Source organism: Beauveria bassiana (genome assembly GCF_000280675.1).
Source record: "Beauveria bassiana ARSEF 2860 unplaced genomic scaffold BBA_S00009, whole genome shotgun sequence".
Classification (NCBI taxonomy): domain Eukaryota; kingdom Fungi; phylum Ascomycota; class Sordariomycetes; order Hypocreales; family Cordycipitaceae; genus Beauveria; species Beauveria bassiana.
This window is the reverse complement of record NW_007930844.1, coordinates 7,430-27,370: the sequence shown is the minus strand read 5'-3', so window position 1 is coordinate 27,370 and position 19,941 is coordinate 7,430. Positions and strand designations below refer to the sequence as shown.

The following is a 19,941-nucleotide window of genomic DNA, read 5'->3' as shown; positions in this document are numbered from 1 at the left end:
TGCGCTCATGAAGCTACCCTACCAGCAGCCCATAATGATGTGCCCGCACAATATCCCTGTGACATCGGGAAACGATCCACTGCTATTTGATGATGAAGGTGTGAGAAACATGGAGGCGTGATGAGGAATCGTCGCATGAAACTTCCACGAGACCAAATTCGGAGGTGGTTTGCGTGTAAACAGCATGGATGCAAAATTTATCTCGAGATAAATTGTTGAACGAAGCAGGACTCATGCCTCAGGCACCGCATCTCTGATTAGGTAGCTTAATTTGCTCCTACTTTTGTTTGGAACCTTCAAGTTATAGCCTATACGAGCTCGCTAGGATAGCTAAATGATTATCCGTATTATTTTACAATATATATACTTTTATTAGGCTATCGACCTAACCTGGAATCGCCCAAAGTCAATAGAATTAATAGTTTGCAAGTATAATCTATTTAAGCCATTTTGCCAATTCGACTGCCGTGCATGCGCCCACAACTGCTGCTACCTAGGTAGGCAAGGCTAGTACTACGACGAGCTATCCCCGCCAATCTGCGTCACAGACACCACGACCACCTCGCGCAATTCCACCCTCGATGGCCGTCAAGGACGGACTACAATCGCGCATCTACCGATACTTACTCAGACGTCAATCTCGCCGCATTGAAAGAGAGCGCATTGCAGGTCTGCTCGCTAAACGCAGCCAGCACCTGGGGCCGTCTGGACGACTCGCCGCTACCCCTCAGCATCAGCAGCGTACAGCCACAATCAGCGATGGGAGTAGTGCCGAGAGGCGAGTGCGAGTCATAACAAGGCAGAAGAAAATGTCCGCCATGGGAAGCGACGATGCGCAACCAGGGCAGGGCGAAAGAGGATATCGGCGAAGGAAATTGGCAGAAATGGCCGGAAGTCTGTATCGTACCGGACAGCAGGCTGTCAGCGACATGCGCGAATCGTATGTCCAGACACGAGCCAGAATGGCCGACACAGAGGACGACAACCGCAGCAACATGCACATCCCCGGTGCGTTCCCCGACGCCGCCATTACGGTACAGGGCGACGAGCACCTTGTGCTGTTCCCTTCGTATGCGAAACGCCACACCAAACGCGATTGGTCCACAGTCCAGGCACAGAATCTGGCCCAAGAGCAAGATGGCCCAATACGTGACGAGGACTACTGGCGGCAAGAGTTTGATAGACACGAAGACGAGCGAGCAATCGCCGATGTCGATGTCAGAGGTTGGATATATAATCCGCACGTCGGTCCAATGAGCAGACGGAACCGCATTCTCATTGGACTCGCGCGTCAACTCAGCGGCGTCCCCGCTCCCCGCGGCGAAGCGAACAGTACCGATCCCACCACCGATGCACCGCCAACCCATCACCAGGTCCACGAAGAGCAGAGAGAGCAAGAAAAGATTGATCAAGAGGCCGCCAATATCGAACGGAAGGGTCGCCAGGAAAAGCAAATAGCTGGTGCTGGAGGATATAGCGAAGACCCCTTCGGTGGCAGTTCTCTTCCGTCCGAACCCTTGTACTCGCGCCGATCCCGTCGCCGAGGTAGCCAAACACCAGAGTCGGCACCAGCAAGTCCGCTGTTTGGTCCCAGACAGGCCAATGTCAACGAGCTTTCCGAGGCCGAACTCGTCCTGGCCAATGCCAATCTCATGGCTCGCATCGCCCCATTCATGACTAACCCCCTCATTGGCCTTCCGATTACGATATTCTTCTACAACGATACTCAGTCGCAATCGCGGACTGTCCTGACCGATGATGCTGGTCACTTTAACATTCGGGCAGCACTGGACTTTGTCCCTACGCACGTCAGAGTTCTGGGGAACGAAGACTTGTCTGCTACACAACAAGTCGCAATTACAGAGCCAATAGGCGTCAGTCTCATCAGTGACATTGATGACACGGTCAAAAAGTCAAACATTGCCAGCGGTGCGCGCGAAATATTTCGCAACACATTTATCCGCGAGCTTCGCGATCTGACCGTGGAGGGCGTGCAAGAATGGTACACGGACATGCACAAGCATGGTGTCAAGTTTCATTACTGCTCAAATAGTCCTTGGCAGCTGTTTCCGGTGCTTGCGAGCTTCTTCAAACTCGGCGGTCTGCCACCTGGCTCTCTCCATCTCAAGCAGTACTCTGGCATGTTGCAGGGCATCTTTGAGCCGGTCGCTGAACGCAAAAAGGGTACCCTGACGAGGCTGCTTCGTGATTTCCCTGACCGCAAGTTTTTACTGGTGGGAGACAGCGGAGAGGCCGACTTGGAAGTCTACACGGACCTGGCTGTTGCGAATCCAGGCCGTATCTTGGCCATCTTTATCCGTGATGTCACCACGACAGAGCGTCCTGGCTACTTTGATGCATCTTACGATTTAACGAGGAAGAGATTTGGTAGCCTCGCAGTGGATGACGGCAAGCCGCGTCTTAACTCTGCACCGGTTGTCTCTCCAATCGAGGAGAAATCCCCAGCGGGCCCTGCCATGGGCACTCTGATTGACTTTTCGGAGAAACCTGAGGACGCGAAAATAGATGACGCTGCTGGTCTCGCTCAAGTGCGCAACAAAAAGCCAGTATCGGCAATAGACATGCTTAATCGCAAGGCCCCACCGCCGCGCCCTGCCAAGCCGGCAGCGCTTCGAGGGGCCTCGTCGACGATGAGCAAAAAAGACGCGGCGGGTTCGGGCACCGGCGGCGCTAGCGGTTATGCTGCTGAAGTCCCTCCCCCGAAACCGCCACGCGTCAAGACCACGGAACCTATATTCTCCCGCCCCAATCTGTCCAGACGCTCCTCGTCCAAGACGACGAGCGAATTCGGGGACAAAACTGCACCCTCCTCACCCGACATTGCACCGCCGCTTCCGCGACGCCGCGGGCCAGCGAGTTTGCGCAACCTGAGCCCGCGCCTATTTAGCCAGAACCGCGTCAACTCGGATGTCGACTTTGAGCCCCTGCCGCCGGCCGCTAACCCGGTGCCGGCTGCGGCGGGCCTTTCGTACTACCGGTCGGGCTCGCGATCCGGCGCCGTGACGCCGTCGGGCTCGCCGACCATTGGCGCGCAGGGCGGCGTCAACAAGAAGCAGGACATGTGGCGGCGGCGTGTGGCAAGAGCGCACGAGCAGCTAGAACAGCTCGGCGTTATGCTGTATACATGGCGAAGAGGTCACGACGTGTCGGCCGAGGCCATGGCGATTGTCAAACGCGCACTTGACGACATGCAGAAATAAGACGAATAGCGTAGAGGTACTCCTTTCAAGGTTAGCCTGTCTAGATAAACGTACATGACATACCTATGAAACATACCTATGAAACCACAAATCTTTTCTCATCTCGAACATGACACATGATGTTATTGTGTCGAGAAATCTAACTCGAGGCGGCCAGCATCGTGGTACGGGGAACCCCCTATGTAGGATTTCAGCGTGACAGGGCTGATAATTCTCTGGCGGAGCCGAGACAGCGCCGCGCCTCCTGGAGCCTCTCCACTGTTTGCGCTAGTTAAATATAACTATAATTAATTAACTACGGGTCAATGCCATAGGCCCGTCACGCGTTAATACGGCGAGCCACGGCAGAGGCAGACTAAAAAGTTAACCTATATCACCAGCCACATATTCCCGAACCCAGCAACTTCGACTCATCAGCGTCGATCCACGGCCGGTCATGCCACACGCCAAGACCCGTGGCACTTCTCGGCAAGTGGCTTTTCGAGAGACACTTTACATTCGGAAACGGCAAGCCGCGGAGCACGTACCGGAAACGAAAGGATGAGGACGACAGCCCGTGAGAAGATGGGCAAGGTCATCCAAAAACTGCATGGAGGACAACGAGTGGGAAAGCAGGCCAAATAAGCTTTTCTTTTTTTTTTTTTGCCCACAGGGGCTCGCTCTGAAGGAAGGATTCAGTAACAAACCTGGCGGGTTGCGTGTTTCTAATTTAATAACCTTCATGGCCCGTGGGCCTTTCAACGAGCATCTATTATCAAAACTCCACCGCGAGCAAGAATGGCCTGTGTTCAAGGATTGATGGAGAAAGGGCGGAAGCTTTTCTCCCTCGCGGGGGGGCTATGAAGCTGGAACAATAAAACTTTTTCTTGTTTCCTCCCATTCTTCTCATCCCGTTCTCTTCGATTGCTTCTGCGACTGCGAAGGAGAAGTCGGCTTTTCTTCCTCTGCGCAAGAATTTCCACTTCAACTTGGGACCTTGCCCACCGAGAAGTTTTTTGGACAGCAATTACGGATACGGATACTGCGTGCAAAAAAAAAAAAAAATAGCTCGACGCAAGCTTTCATCATGGGGAACAGGCGCAAGATCAGGCCTGTCTCCGGCATCAATAGCAATGCCTGGTATCACGTCACCGAAGGCCGCGTTGACAGGGCCGGCAGAAGGTTTTCCAACATGCTGCAGGTCGACTCATCGTCTTCTGGTCTAATTGTCTCGGTACGCACGCTTGGCTCCTCCTCCCCTAATTTCCTACCTCAACAAACTAACACTTGCCTCCTCACTCTCTGTCAAAAACAACTAGCCCAACACCACTCCTCCTTGCTACTGGCAGTTTCAACCTCTCAACGACACCTCCTCCGAAGAGTCGTCATCAGCCCCACGCTTCTTCGTCCTCCGCAACTCGCGCGACGGCGCCGCCAAGCAGCTCTCCGCGTGCCACAACGAGACGGAGCCGGCCCCCGGCCAGACGGGCCTTTGCATGGCCGCTGCCGACGGCGCCGACGCGGCGCAGGTCTGGCAGATCGACCAGTGGGGCAGCGACATGTCCAAGAATGGGCTGCGGCTCATCAACGCGGCCAACGGCACCCGCTTCTGGCTGGACGTGCACAAGGGGAATCCGCCGTTTATGAATGGTGACACGGCGAAAGACGACGACGACGACGACGACGACGACGATGATGATGATGATGGCGAGAAATCGCAGAAATGGTACATGACGAGTGCGCAAGCCGTCAATGCAATTGAGTATTCAACCATTCACACAATTGTACGTGGAACATGGCAAACAAAAAAAAGAGGTACCTTGCCGCGCAAAGCCGGCATTGAAGCTAATGCAAAAACTGTATGTAGTCACCTACCGGCACAGGGTCGATAGCAGCGGCTGCACCGACAGCGGATCCGAGAGCGATGGCGGGTGGAAGTAGCAGTAGTAGCAGCAGCAGCAGCGGCGGCGGCAGTGGCGGCAGCAGCGTCAACATCGGCAGCGACGGCAGCATCAGCATCAGCAGCGGCGGAGGCGGCGGCGGCGGCGGCGGTAGCAGCGGCGGTGGTGGTGGTGGCGGCGGCGGCGGCGGCGGCGGCGGCCTCTCCACCGGCACGCAAGTCGGCATCGGCATCGGCGTCGGTCTTGCCATTGTCGCCCTCGCCCTTTTCGCATTCCTCCTCTGGCGCCGCTACCGCCCCAACAATTCCATCACCGCCACCGCTACCGCTACCACCTCTCACGCAAACAAATCGCTGTCGCCCGCCGACACCGAGAGCAATCTGTCCGAGCTACACTGTCAGCCTCCCGACGCCGACGCCGACGACGGCCACGCTCATTACAGCGTCGGTTACCACCACCCCCAGGAGCTGCCCATGCCGTCCACCGCGTCCCAGGAGCTGCCCACGCCGACCCCCGCGTCTCAGGAGCTGCCTACGCCGAACACCATGTCTCAGAAGCTGTCCACGCCGACCACCGCGTCCCAGGAGTTGCCTACGCCGACTACCGTATCTCAGGAGCTGTCCACGCCGGCCGACGCGTCCCAGGAGCTGTACACGCCGAGCGCCGCGTCATCGTCGCCGCCGCCGCAGCAGCAGCAGCAGCAGCAGGTGGCCCGCGAGTTCCAGGTGCAGCGCTACGAGCTCGATTGTGCGCCCGTTTCCCGGTAGCAGCGGGGGCCGCCAAATTTCGTCTGGAGATGGAAAGAGAGGATGAAATCCCATCTTGGAAGGGGTAGGACTGCCAAGATGACCAACAATCAAAGCACACATTTAAACAGGAGTTTGGGCGCTTGGCTTATTAGAACCATTTTTTACTCACACGAGGATGTATTTTTTAAGATACCAATTTTATTTACATTTTTTTTTTTCACCCTGCCTGTCTAAAATGGCCGCTGGTATATATAATATATATTCGTGCAAAAAGGCACAAAAATCAGCGCTCAAGAACAGCAACATAGAGGGAAAAAACATCTGCCGCAAACAAAAGACCAGCAAGGAAAAAAAAAAGAAAAAAAGGTATTCCAAAAATACTCATCGTAGTCTATGCTCATGGGGATTTCCAACATGACTGGGCTACGCCAACAAACCCTACTTTTCCATCTTCCGTTTTGGAAGAAACTCCTCAACTAAAGACCAAAACAACACGCTGCCACTCCATCATCATGCATGTCTCAGCACGCGCTCATTTGGCCACGCCTTGTCGAGCGTCCATATCACTGGCAAGGTTCATATGCATGATTGCGTCGGCCGTCCACTCTGCTTCGTCATCTGCAAGCCCGCTCGTCGGGGCCGCAAATAGATCCGTGCTTTCTCGGCCGTCTACTCCAGGCAGCCTTATCTGCGGAGCCCCATGACCTGCATCACGACGCACGGCCGGTGTAGAATCAAGCTCAGAGATAAAGGTGCCTCGAGCGGCATCATCATTGCCCATAAGTCCGTAGTCACTAGCACCAGTGTTTAACCTCTCAGCCTGCTGCAAGTCGTCCGGTGCGGCCATCGACCCTCTAGGCGGGTAGCTTGTCGGAGTTGTCTGATCTTCGGGGATCATGCTATGTCTTGGGGGAGACGTGGTGGACATGGTATTGTACCGGGCATCATACTCTCCATGCTCGGAGATTTGAGGAGCTCTTTCGACATTGCGGAGGCTCGATGCTCCGGCTGCCAATATAGCCGAGCTGCGCACACTCCCCGTTGAGTTTCTACCCTCATCAGGACCCGGGCCATCGCCCATGGCGGCTGGATCAACATCACGGATCGCAAATTGGGCCATGGTACGCAGTTTGCGAGTAACCCATCCAGCAAGAATCTTGCCACGTTGCTTCTCACCTAGCCGCGACCGTGGGAAGTCACCCTTGCTGACAAAAGCAACAATGTCAACGATGATCTGATGCTCGCTAAGGATCGCATTGACAATCACAGGCACAATGGAAGCCAGATAGGCTTTGCGGTTGACTTCAACAAGGACAACAACCAGACCGCCAGCTTGGAAAACAGCACTTTGAGAATTAGCATCGATCAACAGATAGACTCGAGCACAACTTACCAGCCATTGGGTACAACATTACGATGGCACTTCTCCACTGAGGATTCAATATCCATGGGAAAATGACTGAGACCATTGATCTCGAATGTCTCACCAATACCACCCAGAACGAAGAGCACCTGCATGTCAACAAGTGCGCCACCGGGTCCAATTGGCCTACTAACGTTATGCAGAAAGCCCAGATCGCCCGTGCGTACATATTGTACAGCAGGATCACCATCCACCGTGCGGCCGTCGAAGCGTTCAGCATCGAAAAAGTCCTTGGAACCATAAAATGACTTGACGCATGCTTCCGAATCAACCCAAATTTCGCCATATTCACCATCTAAGCAATGAGCTCTGCTCTCTGGATTGACAATGGCAATCTGAGTTGAAACGGGCACCATCCCGGAGTCTTGTACGGTAAGCGCCTTCGGGTCTGACTCGGGGTCGACGGGCATGATGAGACCTCTTCGCAGAGCCTTTGTATCAAGGCAAAGTTCAATGGGCTCAATACACATGTATGACCGAGATGCAATCATCGGGTTGAGAACGTGAGAGTATACCGTGTTGATGGCTGTCGGGTCTAGTCCAGCCTGAGCAAAGTGCAGACGGACCTTTTCAAAAATGTCAACTCGAGGCCGAGTGTCGGATGAGATCATCATGTTTTTCAATTCATGCAAGGTGAACGCCTTGGCTTGCATCGTGGCCATGGCGTGGTCGAGCATTTGCGCTGTGGCGTAGGTATCTTTGATCTTATACCTGGCCAGAGTAACAAATAGTGACATTGGATTCTGTGCAAATTCAACTGGTGATAACAAGTACGTCGGTGTTCCAATATAGATGCCCATCAGGCATGAATGAAGAAAGCCAAGACCGGTCGTGCTGCGGACACAGCCGAGCACAGGTCTCGTACTGGTCATTTGGCACGTCTCCTTCTGAACCTTGCACATGCCCATGATTGTGTCATGACCAAGTTGGACAGCAATTCTGCGCTGATCTGGGGTCCAGTATGTCCAAATGATGACCGGATGGCCAGGGCGGATCCACGCAGGATCAATAGTCAGGCCCAAGTCTCGGAGACCATTATTCTGTTTGGATGGTTTTGACGTGTTGTAGTGACTGGGAATGGAGATTTTGAGTATCTGCGCTGATTGCTTAATGTGGCTAGAGACTGGCTTGAGTTTGATGAGATGATCGACATCATTGTTGACTAGCACAGCCCTAACTCGGTAATCGGCCACAATATGGAGGAAAGCGGGAACGTCCTCATTCAATCGGTTTTGATCCAGAGGTGCGATTGGTATAATGATAGCGCCGAGGCTGATGCACGCGTGCACCGCGAAAACAAACTCTTCAGAGTGAGTGTACATGAGGATCAAGTGATCCCCTGGCTGTACTTTGACTTTGTTCTTCAGATACATGGCCACGGCAGCGACTCTTGAATCAAATTTGCGCCAAGTAATGCCCTTGCCTTCACGACCCCTCCCATCTATGGTGCAGTAAGCTAGCTCTTCGGGCTGGCGAGCAACACGCCACTGGATAAGATCAGTAATGCAGGAGAAGTTATTCAGCGGCGTAGAGGTTCTGTCGTCGATGACAACCTCTCGTCGATCGATGCCGGAATACTGCTTCTCAGAGGTCATGAGCACATCCTCACGAGACTCTGAAGACACTTGAGACCAAATACCGCCGATCGGGTCAACGCCAATTGGCAAGTTGAGAACAGCATGCTCCACACCGAATTTGACATGTACGCAAGGCAGATTTCCAAGATCAAACTCGCGGCGACACAACATGTTGCCAATCTCGCGTCTCCCATTCTTCAGTACGCGAGGCAATGAGTTTGGTGCTGTAATCATCACGCAGTAAAGTCGAAGATGATGTTCCTGCATCAGCACCTCCATACACCGTTCGGCTAGCGAATCCAGAAGTGCCATGTCTGGCTGTCTGGGAGGGGCACCGGAAGTAAGAGGTGCCGTCGACGCGGCAGCAGTTTCCAAAACCACCACAGGCAGATGTTCATCGTTGACAAAAACGTCGAATGCAGAGCAGTCGTATGTTTTGGGGACATTTTTCACAATGCTGACAACCATGTGCTGTACAAAAAAGTAGCGGTACTCGGCCAATTCGGTTCCGTGCTCTACCCATTCGACCTTTTGTCGAATACGGTCCTCGTATAAGCCAAGTATGAAGATTCTGCCCTCGATCACAGTCCCGAGAAGGCCGGTTCGAAGGAACTCGGGTTCCACAGCCGTAGGTGTGGGCTCACCTGGATCAAACTTGTACGGACGGGCATGGAAGATGAGCTCTGTGTTCTTAGGTTGAGCCCAAAACCCGCCAGATAGTGAAGGGGAGTCCACCCAAACCTCGCCCACCGAGTGCGGGGAGGCAAGTAGACCAGTTTCAGGGTCAACAATGGCTAGGGTAGCATCTGGAATAGGATAACCGAACGCTCCGACGCGAACCATACCCGGGTCATTGGAGCCTTTCTTACGAGCTTCTGCCCCATATGCAACCACAACCACTTCGTTTGTCTTGAGTGCCTCGCGATCAAGAAGTACTTCGTTCATCTCCGTTTGAGAATCTTGTGAATCCTTGGTCGTTGTGGTTCCTCCGCCAAGCAAACTGCCAAACCCATTAGAAGTGGCTGGCTTTACTTCTTCTTTTTCGCTACTGGCGTCCGAATCTACGTCTTTCTCGGATTCGGCTCCCTTTGCCTTGAGTGAAACGCCCATTCGCTCCTCACCACCAAGCCAGTCTCGCAGACTGATAACCATACCTCCGTGTTCTGGGAGACAAAGCATGGGTGAGACGACATCGCGCGCTCTGGGGTTGCGAAGCGGCCGCAACCATCTATCTGCGAGTACCTCGTGAAACTCGCTATCGACTGTCAGGGTATCGATCAAACATAGTTTGACTGTTTGGAAATTAGGCTCTGTGCCCTTTTTGTAGTTTCTGGTCGTCATTGGGTCTTGCTGGTAGTTGTATGCGGCTCGCTTCAAGCCTGGGTAGTCGGCAACCATGATTGTCGCTCTGTACTTGGTGATTAAGTGAGCGTACAAACCAGGCACATCGACAGCTTTGTTATCGAACCAGATTGTAGTGTGGCCACCATATACTGTAAGCAAGACGCCGAGGATCATACCAATCCCTTGTCGAGGATCGAGATAGGAAAGAATAGACTCGCTACGAGAACGACCACCAATAAGACGACCATTCTTGTCTCTGAGCGACGGATTGAAGGTATCTCCCGGATTACTGCCAGGCATGTTGGAAATGACAGCACTGAGAGTTGCCATCTGGTGCATGATAGTGCGATGGCTGAGCACAACTCCTCTCAGATCGCCGGTAGGAGCTCGCGAGAACTCGATATACGCGAGGTCGGGAACATTGAGACCGGGTATATCCTCTTTCTTTTTTGGGTGGTAGCTTCCAAACTCGTTCGTCTTCCACCACTCGACGCCGCGAGGCCAGGTAAGCTTTTGCGCTGTAATTTCCCGTTGGAAAGCCTTCAAGTTATTGTCCGTCGTCAGTGCGAGATGAGCCTGCGTCGAGGTAAGGATGTAGTTGAGACGCTGGTAATCTTGCAAGTCATTGATGGGCACTGCTACGACACCCGCGATGAAGCAGCCCATGAGAGCAATGGCAAAGTCGATGACTTCGGAGTCTCGGTAGACGAGTGCAACTCGGTCGCCGCGGTAAAGAGAACTTTTGTCTCGTATGACTTGAGCCACCTTTTCGGCTCGAGAAGCAAACTTATCCCACGTGATGGAGGCTGTTTCCTTGCCTTTGCTATCGAGTACCCAGAATGCAGGTGTCTTTGCAATTGTTCGGCCGCGATGCCGTAGCACGGAGGCAAGGTTGTCGAACTTGGACATGGCCAGGGTAGGATCGTGAGAATCCATTATGCTGAAGGGGACCTCGCGAGGCTCCAATGGCAGCTGATAAGCAAGCGCCTCGGGTGGTGGGAGGTCGCTGGCAGTCAGCATAGGCGGGGCCACTGCGGCTGTGGGAGAGAAAGCTTCACCGGAAGAATATCGATTCTGGGGACCGGCGTAGTCGACTTGCTGGGGATGGTCATAGTGTTGCTCGCCAGCAAAATCAGAGAAATAGCCCTGAGAGTCGAGTAGTGTGTGGGTTCTGCTGTCTGGAGGGGGCGGTTGTGAATGAGGGTAAAAGCCTTGTTGGTCGGGGTTAAAGGCATAGTCGCCAGACACCATGGTTCCGCTTCGCGACGGACCCATTGTGCCTCCAGGACCGAGGACAAACAGGGAGTCACGGTGTGTCGGCCCTGGCGGGCGGATATCTGGTATCGGGACGCCAGGGCGCAGCGTGGAAGGGTTGTGGTCGGGCGTCGGAGCCCAGGAGCTGGGCGAGTACGGAGGGTCGTCTGGGTGGTGATAGCTGCTGCCGGGACGAGGCGCAACACCACCTCCCATGGCAGCCATAGCAGCTACCCTGTGACCATCGTTGGCGGGGTGGGAGGAGTTGTCGACGGAATGAATTCGGAGGCCAGATTGTGGCGGCGGGACGGGCGGAGGGCCGTACTGGGAAAAGAGCAGTGTTCGTCGTTTTTGGAAGCTGGAGAGTTGGTTAGATGCTGACGCAAGGCTTCATTCCTAGGCGTCTCGGGTTCGCTCACCCTTTTTCTGTAATATCGCCCTCCTGTAAGGTTGCATGTCAGCAGATGTTGACAAGAGTGTGCGGCGCGGGACGGTTCGTGACTTACCTCGAGCTCACGCTGGAGGTGCCGTAGCTGAGAGTCGAGCTCGGGGGTATAATCCGCCATGGTGAGTACAAGAAGCTGCGCGACGAACAGCGACAATCGCACAGCGCTAAGTGTTGAAGAATGGCTTTCAGACGGCGGCCATGGAGAGAGCCAAGAGCGGTTACCAAGGCGGCAAGGTCTCGTGACGTAAGGATTGAGAAGGAGGGCGGCGGTTGGGAAGAATTGCTGGGCGACTGCGACCCTTGGCAGACTTGGGTGCCCTTGTTTTTAGGCTGTCTTTAGTTTTTACAGGTGGCATTTTCGCCTACCTAGGTAAGGTAGGTACTAATCAGGGCCAAACCAGGGAATACGGGCTGCAGCGCCGCTAGCTGTTGGCGCTGTGGCTGGCCCGTCCGAGCACTGGTCAAAGTTGGTGATGCCATTATGCAAGCCACGCGTGAAGAATCAAGCATTTCTCTTGTCTGCTCAAATTGGCTCTTGTATGAATTCGCAACAGCACTTGAGTAGCCATGCCGGCTGCTTTGGTGGGAATATTCCTGACCCTAATAAGCATCGCTGAGTGGAATAGGGGTCCTGGAATCGAACCCGTTAAACGCTGGCAATGCAATTGCTTTCGAGTACGCAGCAGAGAGCGTAGGTATGCCAAGGACGAGCTTTTAGTCTCATGCAAACAAAGGTACATTTGCACTTCCTGCATCATGCATCTCGCAGGACATTTCCGTAGTCAAGTTTCTGCCGCCGCGGTCAGTCTACAAGTGAAACCAGATATTATGACTTGGAACGGCCGGGCAGGCACGTAGATGTTCTCCCCGTGCATCAAAATGCACCTCATAGGTATACGTTGTCAAGGTTATTGCATTGGTAGTATACAACTCTTGACACTAGAACATTAGAACTGCTACGAAATTCGGCGTACCCACGCAAGACGGCAGAACAGTCACTTGGTAAGCCTGTGACGAAGGAACCCTCGTATTTGTTGCGCGGTTATTTCTTCGCTGCCTTTGTGGACTGAGCCGCGCCTTTTATTTTTCGTATTTTTCGAGAATGCGAACTCAAACGGCGAATATTCATACCCATCGACCACCACTGTATTATCCGGCAGCCTGTGATTAGTTCGTGGATAATAGACAGCCAAAGTTGGAAAACCCATGCCCCGCCATCTAATTATTGATGCTCCCGTTGCCCACTGTCGGAACCAAGTGCGCCGACTCGCCGACGACCCCGAATCTGGCGAGGTACTTAAAGGCCCACCACAAACCTCCCCAAAAAAATGTTCTTCTTTTACCTCAACACAACACAGTATCAAACTAACCATCAGCATCGACGGCATTCGTAGATCTGCTACGATTTGCCTGAACCATCGGTAGGTCTTATCTTTCTCTGCTCTCAGTCCTTCCTCTCACAACGTGATGAACAACACATTACACAGACCTGTTCCGAAATACAATGTAGAAGAACATGTTTCTCTTTTTTCTGATTTATTCCTCGAAACACACTTTCTTGCACCACTTGAATTGGGTCTCTCTTCTAACCGTGTTATAGTAGCTCCGTCAGCCCTCGCCGTGGATATGTGTTGACTAGAACGATTTCCAAAATAGCGAAAGAAGACATTGAATGAATACAACGTAACATGACCGAATCCCCTTGCAGCTGGTTCCCTCGCCTGACGTGAACTTTGTCGCCACTGTGTCGCTCAAGTATGGCACCCTGTAGCTTTGATCTGCGCGCGCACAATGTCGCCCAAGCGGTGCGTGGTTCGATACTTGTTGACCCGTTCACTGAACGACTCGCTCACGATGCTTTTTACCGTTGACGGGTCAAGGCGCAGGTACGCCGGCACCGTGTCATGGGCCAGAAAATCCCAGCGTGCTTTCTGATCTGCAATGTTGAATGCAGGCAGCGGTCCACACAGCAGCTTCTTGTACTGGGCCGGTGTCTTTGCGCCAGGCACCGGCATTGGGCCAGCAATAGTCATGCCGTAAGTGATGAATCTACCCAAAGGCGGCGCATGGTCGCGTAGGCGGTTCCATTGCTCCGGTATAACCAGATTCTGCTCGCGATAGCAGATTTGCATCACCGCGGCAGATGGGTTGGCCCATGCCGCTGCCGTCTCGCGGTCAATTAGTCCAGCATCTCGCATCTCCTCCACTGCCGCCAGGCCGCCATTGATGTATGCCACCTGCATGGTGGCAATGCCCATGAATATGTGTTTCTGCATGGCCATAAGCATGGATGCAAACCACCCGCCTCCGGGCAGACCGCCGAGATCAAGTATGCCCGCGGCAAATGCGGAACCGGCCATGTTGGCAAACGCCAACCAGCGCAGCTGCTCCGGATGTCCCAGATAGAGCTTGGTGTAGTAATTATAGACAGCAAAGACGACGTCCTTGTTCTGCTTTGCTGTGCGCCAGGGGTCCCAGTCTTGCAGAGAGATGTTTGCGTCCAGCGTGGCATTCACGATCCAATACTGCCATAGCAGCGCTTTGTATCTAGTCGGCGGAAGCTGGGCAGCCCGAGCCAAGTCCAGTGCCTCTTGAAGAACTAATGGTTCATATGGTAGCTCCGGACTGACACCTCCCTTCAGCTCACTGTTGACATTTAGCAACGGTAGGTCAATGTACTGAAGCGGTGGTGTCGATAGAGCGGCACTGATGCTTAGTGCAGTGGTCAGCATCGCAGCAACCAGACGCATGGCGCTTCGATGAATTAGTTGTTGAATCACACACGCTGTGTTGATGTATTTGGATTCCGAACATAACTCCGATATCTGGAACGATGGCGATTTTTTGACTTATATATCTTACGCTTCTGCGGGGAAACCTGCAGCGGCGGCTAGATATGACCGATCCCGGCAGCTGACGCGAGACGATCCCACATGACCCTTGTGACTGACAAGATAGTAGATGCTTTTCTCGATATATTGACGCATATTTCACTATCCCATGCGGGCCTTCCTGGATTCGAATTTGTGGCCGAACATAGGGTGACAGGACCGGGGCAGCTGTCTTTCTCTTCGTCTCCACGGAGGCCGAGACGCCCCAGAGTTCTCATTGATCAGATTATTTGTTTTCGAAGCTGGTGGCGGCGATGGTCTGTATATTTTTCGCTTGTATTCTCTCCAATACTTATCTCATTTCTCCTCTTCCGAGACGGGAGCCTGAGCAGGACCGGGCGGCGGCGTGTATAATGGCAAAAACGAGCTGCTGGTAAGGATGACAATATCCACAAGAAGCAGTAATGGCATGGGAGCTATAAAGAGGTAATTGTATACGATATGATCTATAGACTGAATATGCGTGACTTCTCACTGAGACAACATGATGCAAGGGAGTCACAAGTTCCCACATCGTTGTTCAAGGGTCCGTGTCTTCTGGTTCTGGCTGACTGTCCTACAACATCACCAGGCGAGGATTGAGACGGAGAGACTGCCAGACGGATCCTATTCACAAGATTTTGCGCACTTGACTTTTTGATGGAAGAGCGATCGGTATTTGCTGGTTGCAAGTGTAAAGACTGTGCAAATGGGTCTCGCTCCCAAGGCGGAGCAACAGCCAACTGTCTCAAATACAATACTGCGAAAAAGTGTCGATCCTCGACAATATAGGTCTACTTTACATGTTTTTGATTGGACATACCGGGCAAGCTCGTTATATGTCGTCCGGGAAGACTCTAGTTCTGGCAGTCACGAGGCTGTATCACGCTGACGGGGGCTTTTCTTTGCGGAGTCAGAAAGCAAAAGTAGTTGTTGGATCACGCCGGAACCGTCCCGGGCATCATCTGTTGCCACGGCATTTCGTTTGCTTTTGGGGACGCCCAATCTCATGTCAACCATCAAAACTGAAAGTGCAGGGTACGAGCTCATGGCAAGGTGATTGCTGCCGAGGTCCTGACTAAAGATGCACCCAAAAAGCATCATATCATGTTTGAAGAAGTTTAAAACCCAGAAATCTTCAGGCGATGCAAAGATCTGTGCTATTTTTAGCAGGCTGGCCGAAGTGGTACATCCTGCGATGGCATCGAGCCTGCTGACCACATTGTAGAGGGGATGGATGGGCAGCAGGGCAGCAAGTCAGGGGATATCTGGTCTGCTACAGCCGTCGACAAGAAATCCGAGAATAATTCGTTAGGCAAGTCCAAGACAATACTGCAGAGTATAAAACATTTACAAGTAAAAATTTATATCCTGCCACATCTGCGGTATCTTTGAATACGTACAAACGTACAGTGGGTGTACGGAGTACCTAAGCACTCGGTGGATAAAAAACATGGCGCTAGTCTACCTACAATCACCGCTAATCGTGGGCGTAAATCAGTGTATAGGTACCCGCCATGTTTTTTTGTCCACCCCTTACTAAGGTAGGCTGTACCCCCCTCCCTGTTGTGGTTCCGTGGCACAAGACACAGCCACCAGAGCAAGAGAATTCTGAACCACAAAGACAGCGAGGTTGATCCTCCTGACACGCAGGCGGGCAGCACAATCAGGGCGCAGGTAGGGTCGCGTCGCCCGATGCATAACGGGCCGCCACAGCTCAACCTAATTATCAAAGCAATACGTACGGCAACAAGGGTGGACGCTGCACGGGGAGACCTAGTTAATAACTAGTCTACCAAGCAATACAGCATCGGATCTCGCATGCAGGCGAGTGGGCTGCTGGAGAAGCCTGACCTGCTCCTCCTCGCTTTCAGCAATGGTACGTTGGCGATTCTGACCGTCTAACGCGCCGCGTCCAAGTCCAGAGGCGAGAACATGTATTCTTTTTTTTTATTTCCAAGAATCGAAGAATCAGAAAAAAAGAAAAAAAAAAAAGAAGAGAGAGAAAAAAGGAGGCAAAACAAAGCACCAGAAATCACGTGCAACCTTCTCTACGCAAGCCAATCTGGGTTGGCGACAAGGACGGTCGAGATAACAAACGCTTCATCCAACCTCTTATTTCTTTGTCGTCGCCTAGGCCCATTTCCCCTGGGGACCCTGGGGACTGGCAGTTGCAGACCCCAGGGCGCATCATCGTGCAGGAGCTCCATTCTTGTACGTGATTCATACAGCGGCCGGGCAAGCCACACCATCGGCGACCCCGGAGGCGGCGCCTTTGTTGGGTGTGGTGGGCTGGTTGGTGCATCTGCTTGCCACCTTGGTGCTTTGGCTGGTCCGTCACGGTGCAGGCCGCGGCTTGCGCCGAACACACACGCGAGTGCCTTTTACAACATTCCAAAACTGTCGCCTTATCAGATACTGCCGGCGGACGACAGACCATGGCAGATCAAGCCAGCCCGTCGTTGCAGGTGATTATTCTGGTAAGTTGCCAACAGCTGCTGGTGATGCACTGGTGTGAGTATTCGCGTTGTTGGCTGGGCGCCCGAAAAAGCAAAAAAACAACGACGGGTGCTGTCTAGCGCCTGTTGCTCACAACTTCAAAGAATGAGACGCAGCGGAAAAAAAGAAAGACATTGATCATCATCTTCTTGATGGAAATCGAGATACAAAGTGCTGACACTAACACTGTCGCAATAGGGATCCGGGGGCGGACCGCAAGAGTCCAATGCCACGGCTTTTCTTGTCCGTTCACTAGAGCACGATTGGCGCAAGGGCTCTCTTGTTGCCGTCGACGCTGGCGTTCACCTTTCCGCCATTACCCGCCTCATCGAAGAGGCGACACCTTCGCCCGTGCCATCGACGCCCTTTGCGCTGACTTCGGGTCCCTTTGCCGGCTTGCGCCTGCCTCACAGCACCGCATCAGCCAATGCCGCTCACGTCGCACGGGCGCTTGTGGACACGTACCTCATCACACATCCTCACCTCGATCACATCTCTGGCTTCGTCATCAATACCCCCGGGCTCACTGGCACGCGGCCCAAGAAGCTCGCGGCGCTGCCCAGCACCATCCAAGCCTTCAAGACGCACATCTTTAACAATGTCATCTGGCCCAACCTCAGCGACGAGAATAATGGCGCGGGCCTGCTCACCTATCTACGGCTGGTTGAGGGCGGCAGCCCTGCCCTTGGCGAGGGCGAGGGCAAGGGATATTTGGAAGTCTGCGAGGGCCTGCAGGTCAAGACGTGGAGCGTCAGCCACGGCCATTGCATGGAGAAACACAACCATCGCGGGTCGACGGCCTCCAATCCTTCCACACGATACGGGAGTCATGACGCTTCCGGCGCTGTCCCCGTGCCTCGACGGGATACCTGCGCTACACCGCATCCGCAGCCCATGTCCCGGGCACACTCGCTTGCTAACCAGACCTTTCTCGGTAATTCATCACCGCGTCAGTCCAACGAGACTGAGCGCGTCTGCGTCTACGACTCGAGCGCATACTTTATCCAGGAGCAGACGACGCGCCGCGAGATTCTCATCTTTGGCGATGTCGAGCCGGACAGTGTATCGCTGAGCCCACGCAATTTGCACATTTGGCAGGAGGCTGCCCCCAAAATCGCGGCCGGTAATCTTACTGCAATCTTTATCGAGTGCAGCTTTGATGATTCGCAGTGTAACGACCGGCTCTACGGCCACCTCAAGCCTGTGTTCGTCATGGAAGAACTGACGGCGCTCGCGGCCGAGGTGGAAGTCGCGCGGAAGCTGCGCGCCCTGGAATCTAGAAAGCGCAAGCGCTTGAGCATCTCCGAGGAGAGGCGTGACCGTGGACCGAATGCGGCATCACGCAGGCAGGCCTTTGCAGCAGAGGACCCCGTGTCGCCCAAGTCGCTTAGGCCGAGTCTGCGAGCGACCGAGGTCGCGGTGAGAACGACCGGGGGCACGGACACGCCGCACATTGCGACGCCGACGGAGGAACTGTCGCTGCATGATTCGGATTTTGGTACCGTGACGATGCCAATGTCGGCAACGTCATTGTCTCGTCCGCTCAGAGGGCTCAAGATTGTCATTATACACGTCAAGGAGACGTTTTCGGAGGGACCGGCCCCCGCTGATGTAATACTGGAGCAGCTGCAGGATCACGAGGCGGAGGCGCAACTCGGGTGCGAATTCATCATTTCCAAAGCGGGACAGTCATTTTATTTGTAGCGGATTGAGATACCAAGGCCGGCCGTTACTTTGCCTACTTTTCTTGAATATTATGCCCGAGCTAGGCGATATTGGTCACGATGCAAACGTCTTATTGATTATTTTTGGCCCATTTTCTTTACGTTCTCCAGATTATGGCCAATCTTCTTTGGTGTATTATTAGCTCTATGCTTCTTGAATATCTGGCATTTTGGCGGCGCTTAATCTATGGAAACATATAAAGACTTGATAACCCGTCTCTCCATCCTGACTATATCATGTTATACCGGTAGAAAAGTCACCTATTCCACTTACCGCTTTAAATAGCCAGGAGTAGGCACTAGACCTACTATAATTAGTAAGTCTGCCTATTCCTAGCTAGAGTTAGCTAAAGCTCTACTCTAAGCTAGCTAAGTTAGCTCCCTAAGCTAACTAAGTTAACTCCTAAGCTAGCTAAGCTTACTTCCTAAGTAAACTAAAATATCTCTAAATAGCTCCTAACTAGTAACTTATATAGTATAGCTAGTAAAAATTATAGGTAGGGTAGGTTTAATGATATTTAAGTAAGGCGTAAAATTAGTAAAACGCCCTATAGAGAGGTTACCTACTATAACGATAGCTTATCCCTAATCTATAGTTAGTCTATTTAGGAAGTAAGTTAGGTGAAAATACTATAAGGTAGTATAAGTAGTATCTTTAGTATAAGGTTTTATTAAGAGTAAAACTCTTTAATAGTATAACTATTACTTAGATTAATTAGTAAAGATCTAAACTACCTAACTATAAGAATACCTCCTTCTTAAGTACTTATCTATCTCTTTACTATAGATCTAAGTTAATAGACTTAATCTTTAACCCCTTAAATCCTTTTTGCTAGATTAATAGCTTAATAATTAAAGTCCTTAATCTTAAAGAGGTTATATAACCTCTTTATCTTTTCTAAATACTAGTATATTAGACTCTAGTCTACTTTACTTAGCTTTATATAACGTA

The 19,941-nt window shown here is 52.6% G+C and overlaps 5 protein-coding genes across 5 annotated transcripts; 3 read left to right on the top strand and 2 right to left on the bottom strand.

The window, feature by feature from the left end:
- Positions 1-581: 581 nt before the first annotated feature.
- On the top strand, positions 582-3,221 carry BBA_04002 (actin patch protein; the record flags this gene model as incomplete). The annotated part of the gene is made up of 1 exon (XM_008599099.1): positions 582-3,221. One exon carries the CDS (start codon positions 582-584, stop codon positions 3,219-3,221), a length of 2,640 nt encoding a protein of 879 aa, XP_008597321.1.
- A 1,066-nt stretch (positions 3,222-4,287) lies between these two features.
- On the top strand, positions 4,288-5,868 carry BBA_04001 (transmembrane alpha-helix domain-containing protein; the record flags this gene model as incomplete). Its single annotated transcript, XM_008599098.1, has 3 exons — positions 4,288-4,434; positions 4,520-4,984; positions 5,068-5,868. The coding sequence occupies 3 exons, from the start codon at positions 4,288-4,290 to the stop codon at positions 5,866-5,868; spliced, it is 1,413 nt and encodes a 470-aa protein (XP_008597320.1).
- A 514-nt stretch (positions 5,869-6,382) lies between these two features.
- Positions 6,383-12,014, bottom strand: BBA_04000 (acyl-CoA ligase; the record flags this gene model as incomplete). Its single annotated transcript, XM_008599097.1, has 4 exons — positions 6,383-7,196; positions 7,244-11,806; positions 11,868-11,890; positions 11,955-12,014. 4 exons carry the CDS (start codon positions 12,012-12,014, stop codon positions 6,383-6,385), a joined length of 5,460 nt encoding a protein of 1,819 aa, XP_008597319.1.
- A 1,633-nt stretch (positions 12,015-13,647) lies between these two features.
- Positions 13,648-14,646, bottom strand: BBA_03999 (uncharacterized protein; the record flags this gene model as incomplete). Its single annotated transcript, XM_008599096.1, has 1 exon — positions 13,648-14,646. One exon carries the CDS (start codon positions 14,644-14,646, stop codon positions 13,648-13,650), a length of 999 nt encoding a protein of 332 aa, XP_008597318.1.
- A 2,558-nt stretch (positions 14,647-17,204) lies between these two features.
- BBA_03998 (cAMP phosphodiesterase class-II) lies at positions 17,205-18,969 on the top strand (the record flags this gene model as incomplete). Its single annotated transcript, XM_008599095.1, has 2 exons — positions 17,205-17,246; positions 17,464-18,969. The coding sequence occupies 2 exons, from the start codon at positions 17,205-17,207 to the stop codon at positions 18,967-18,969; spliced, it is 1,548 nt and encodes a 515-aa protein (XP_008597317.1).
- Positions 18,970-19,941: the final 972 nt, after the last annotated feature.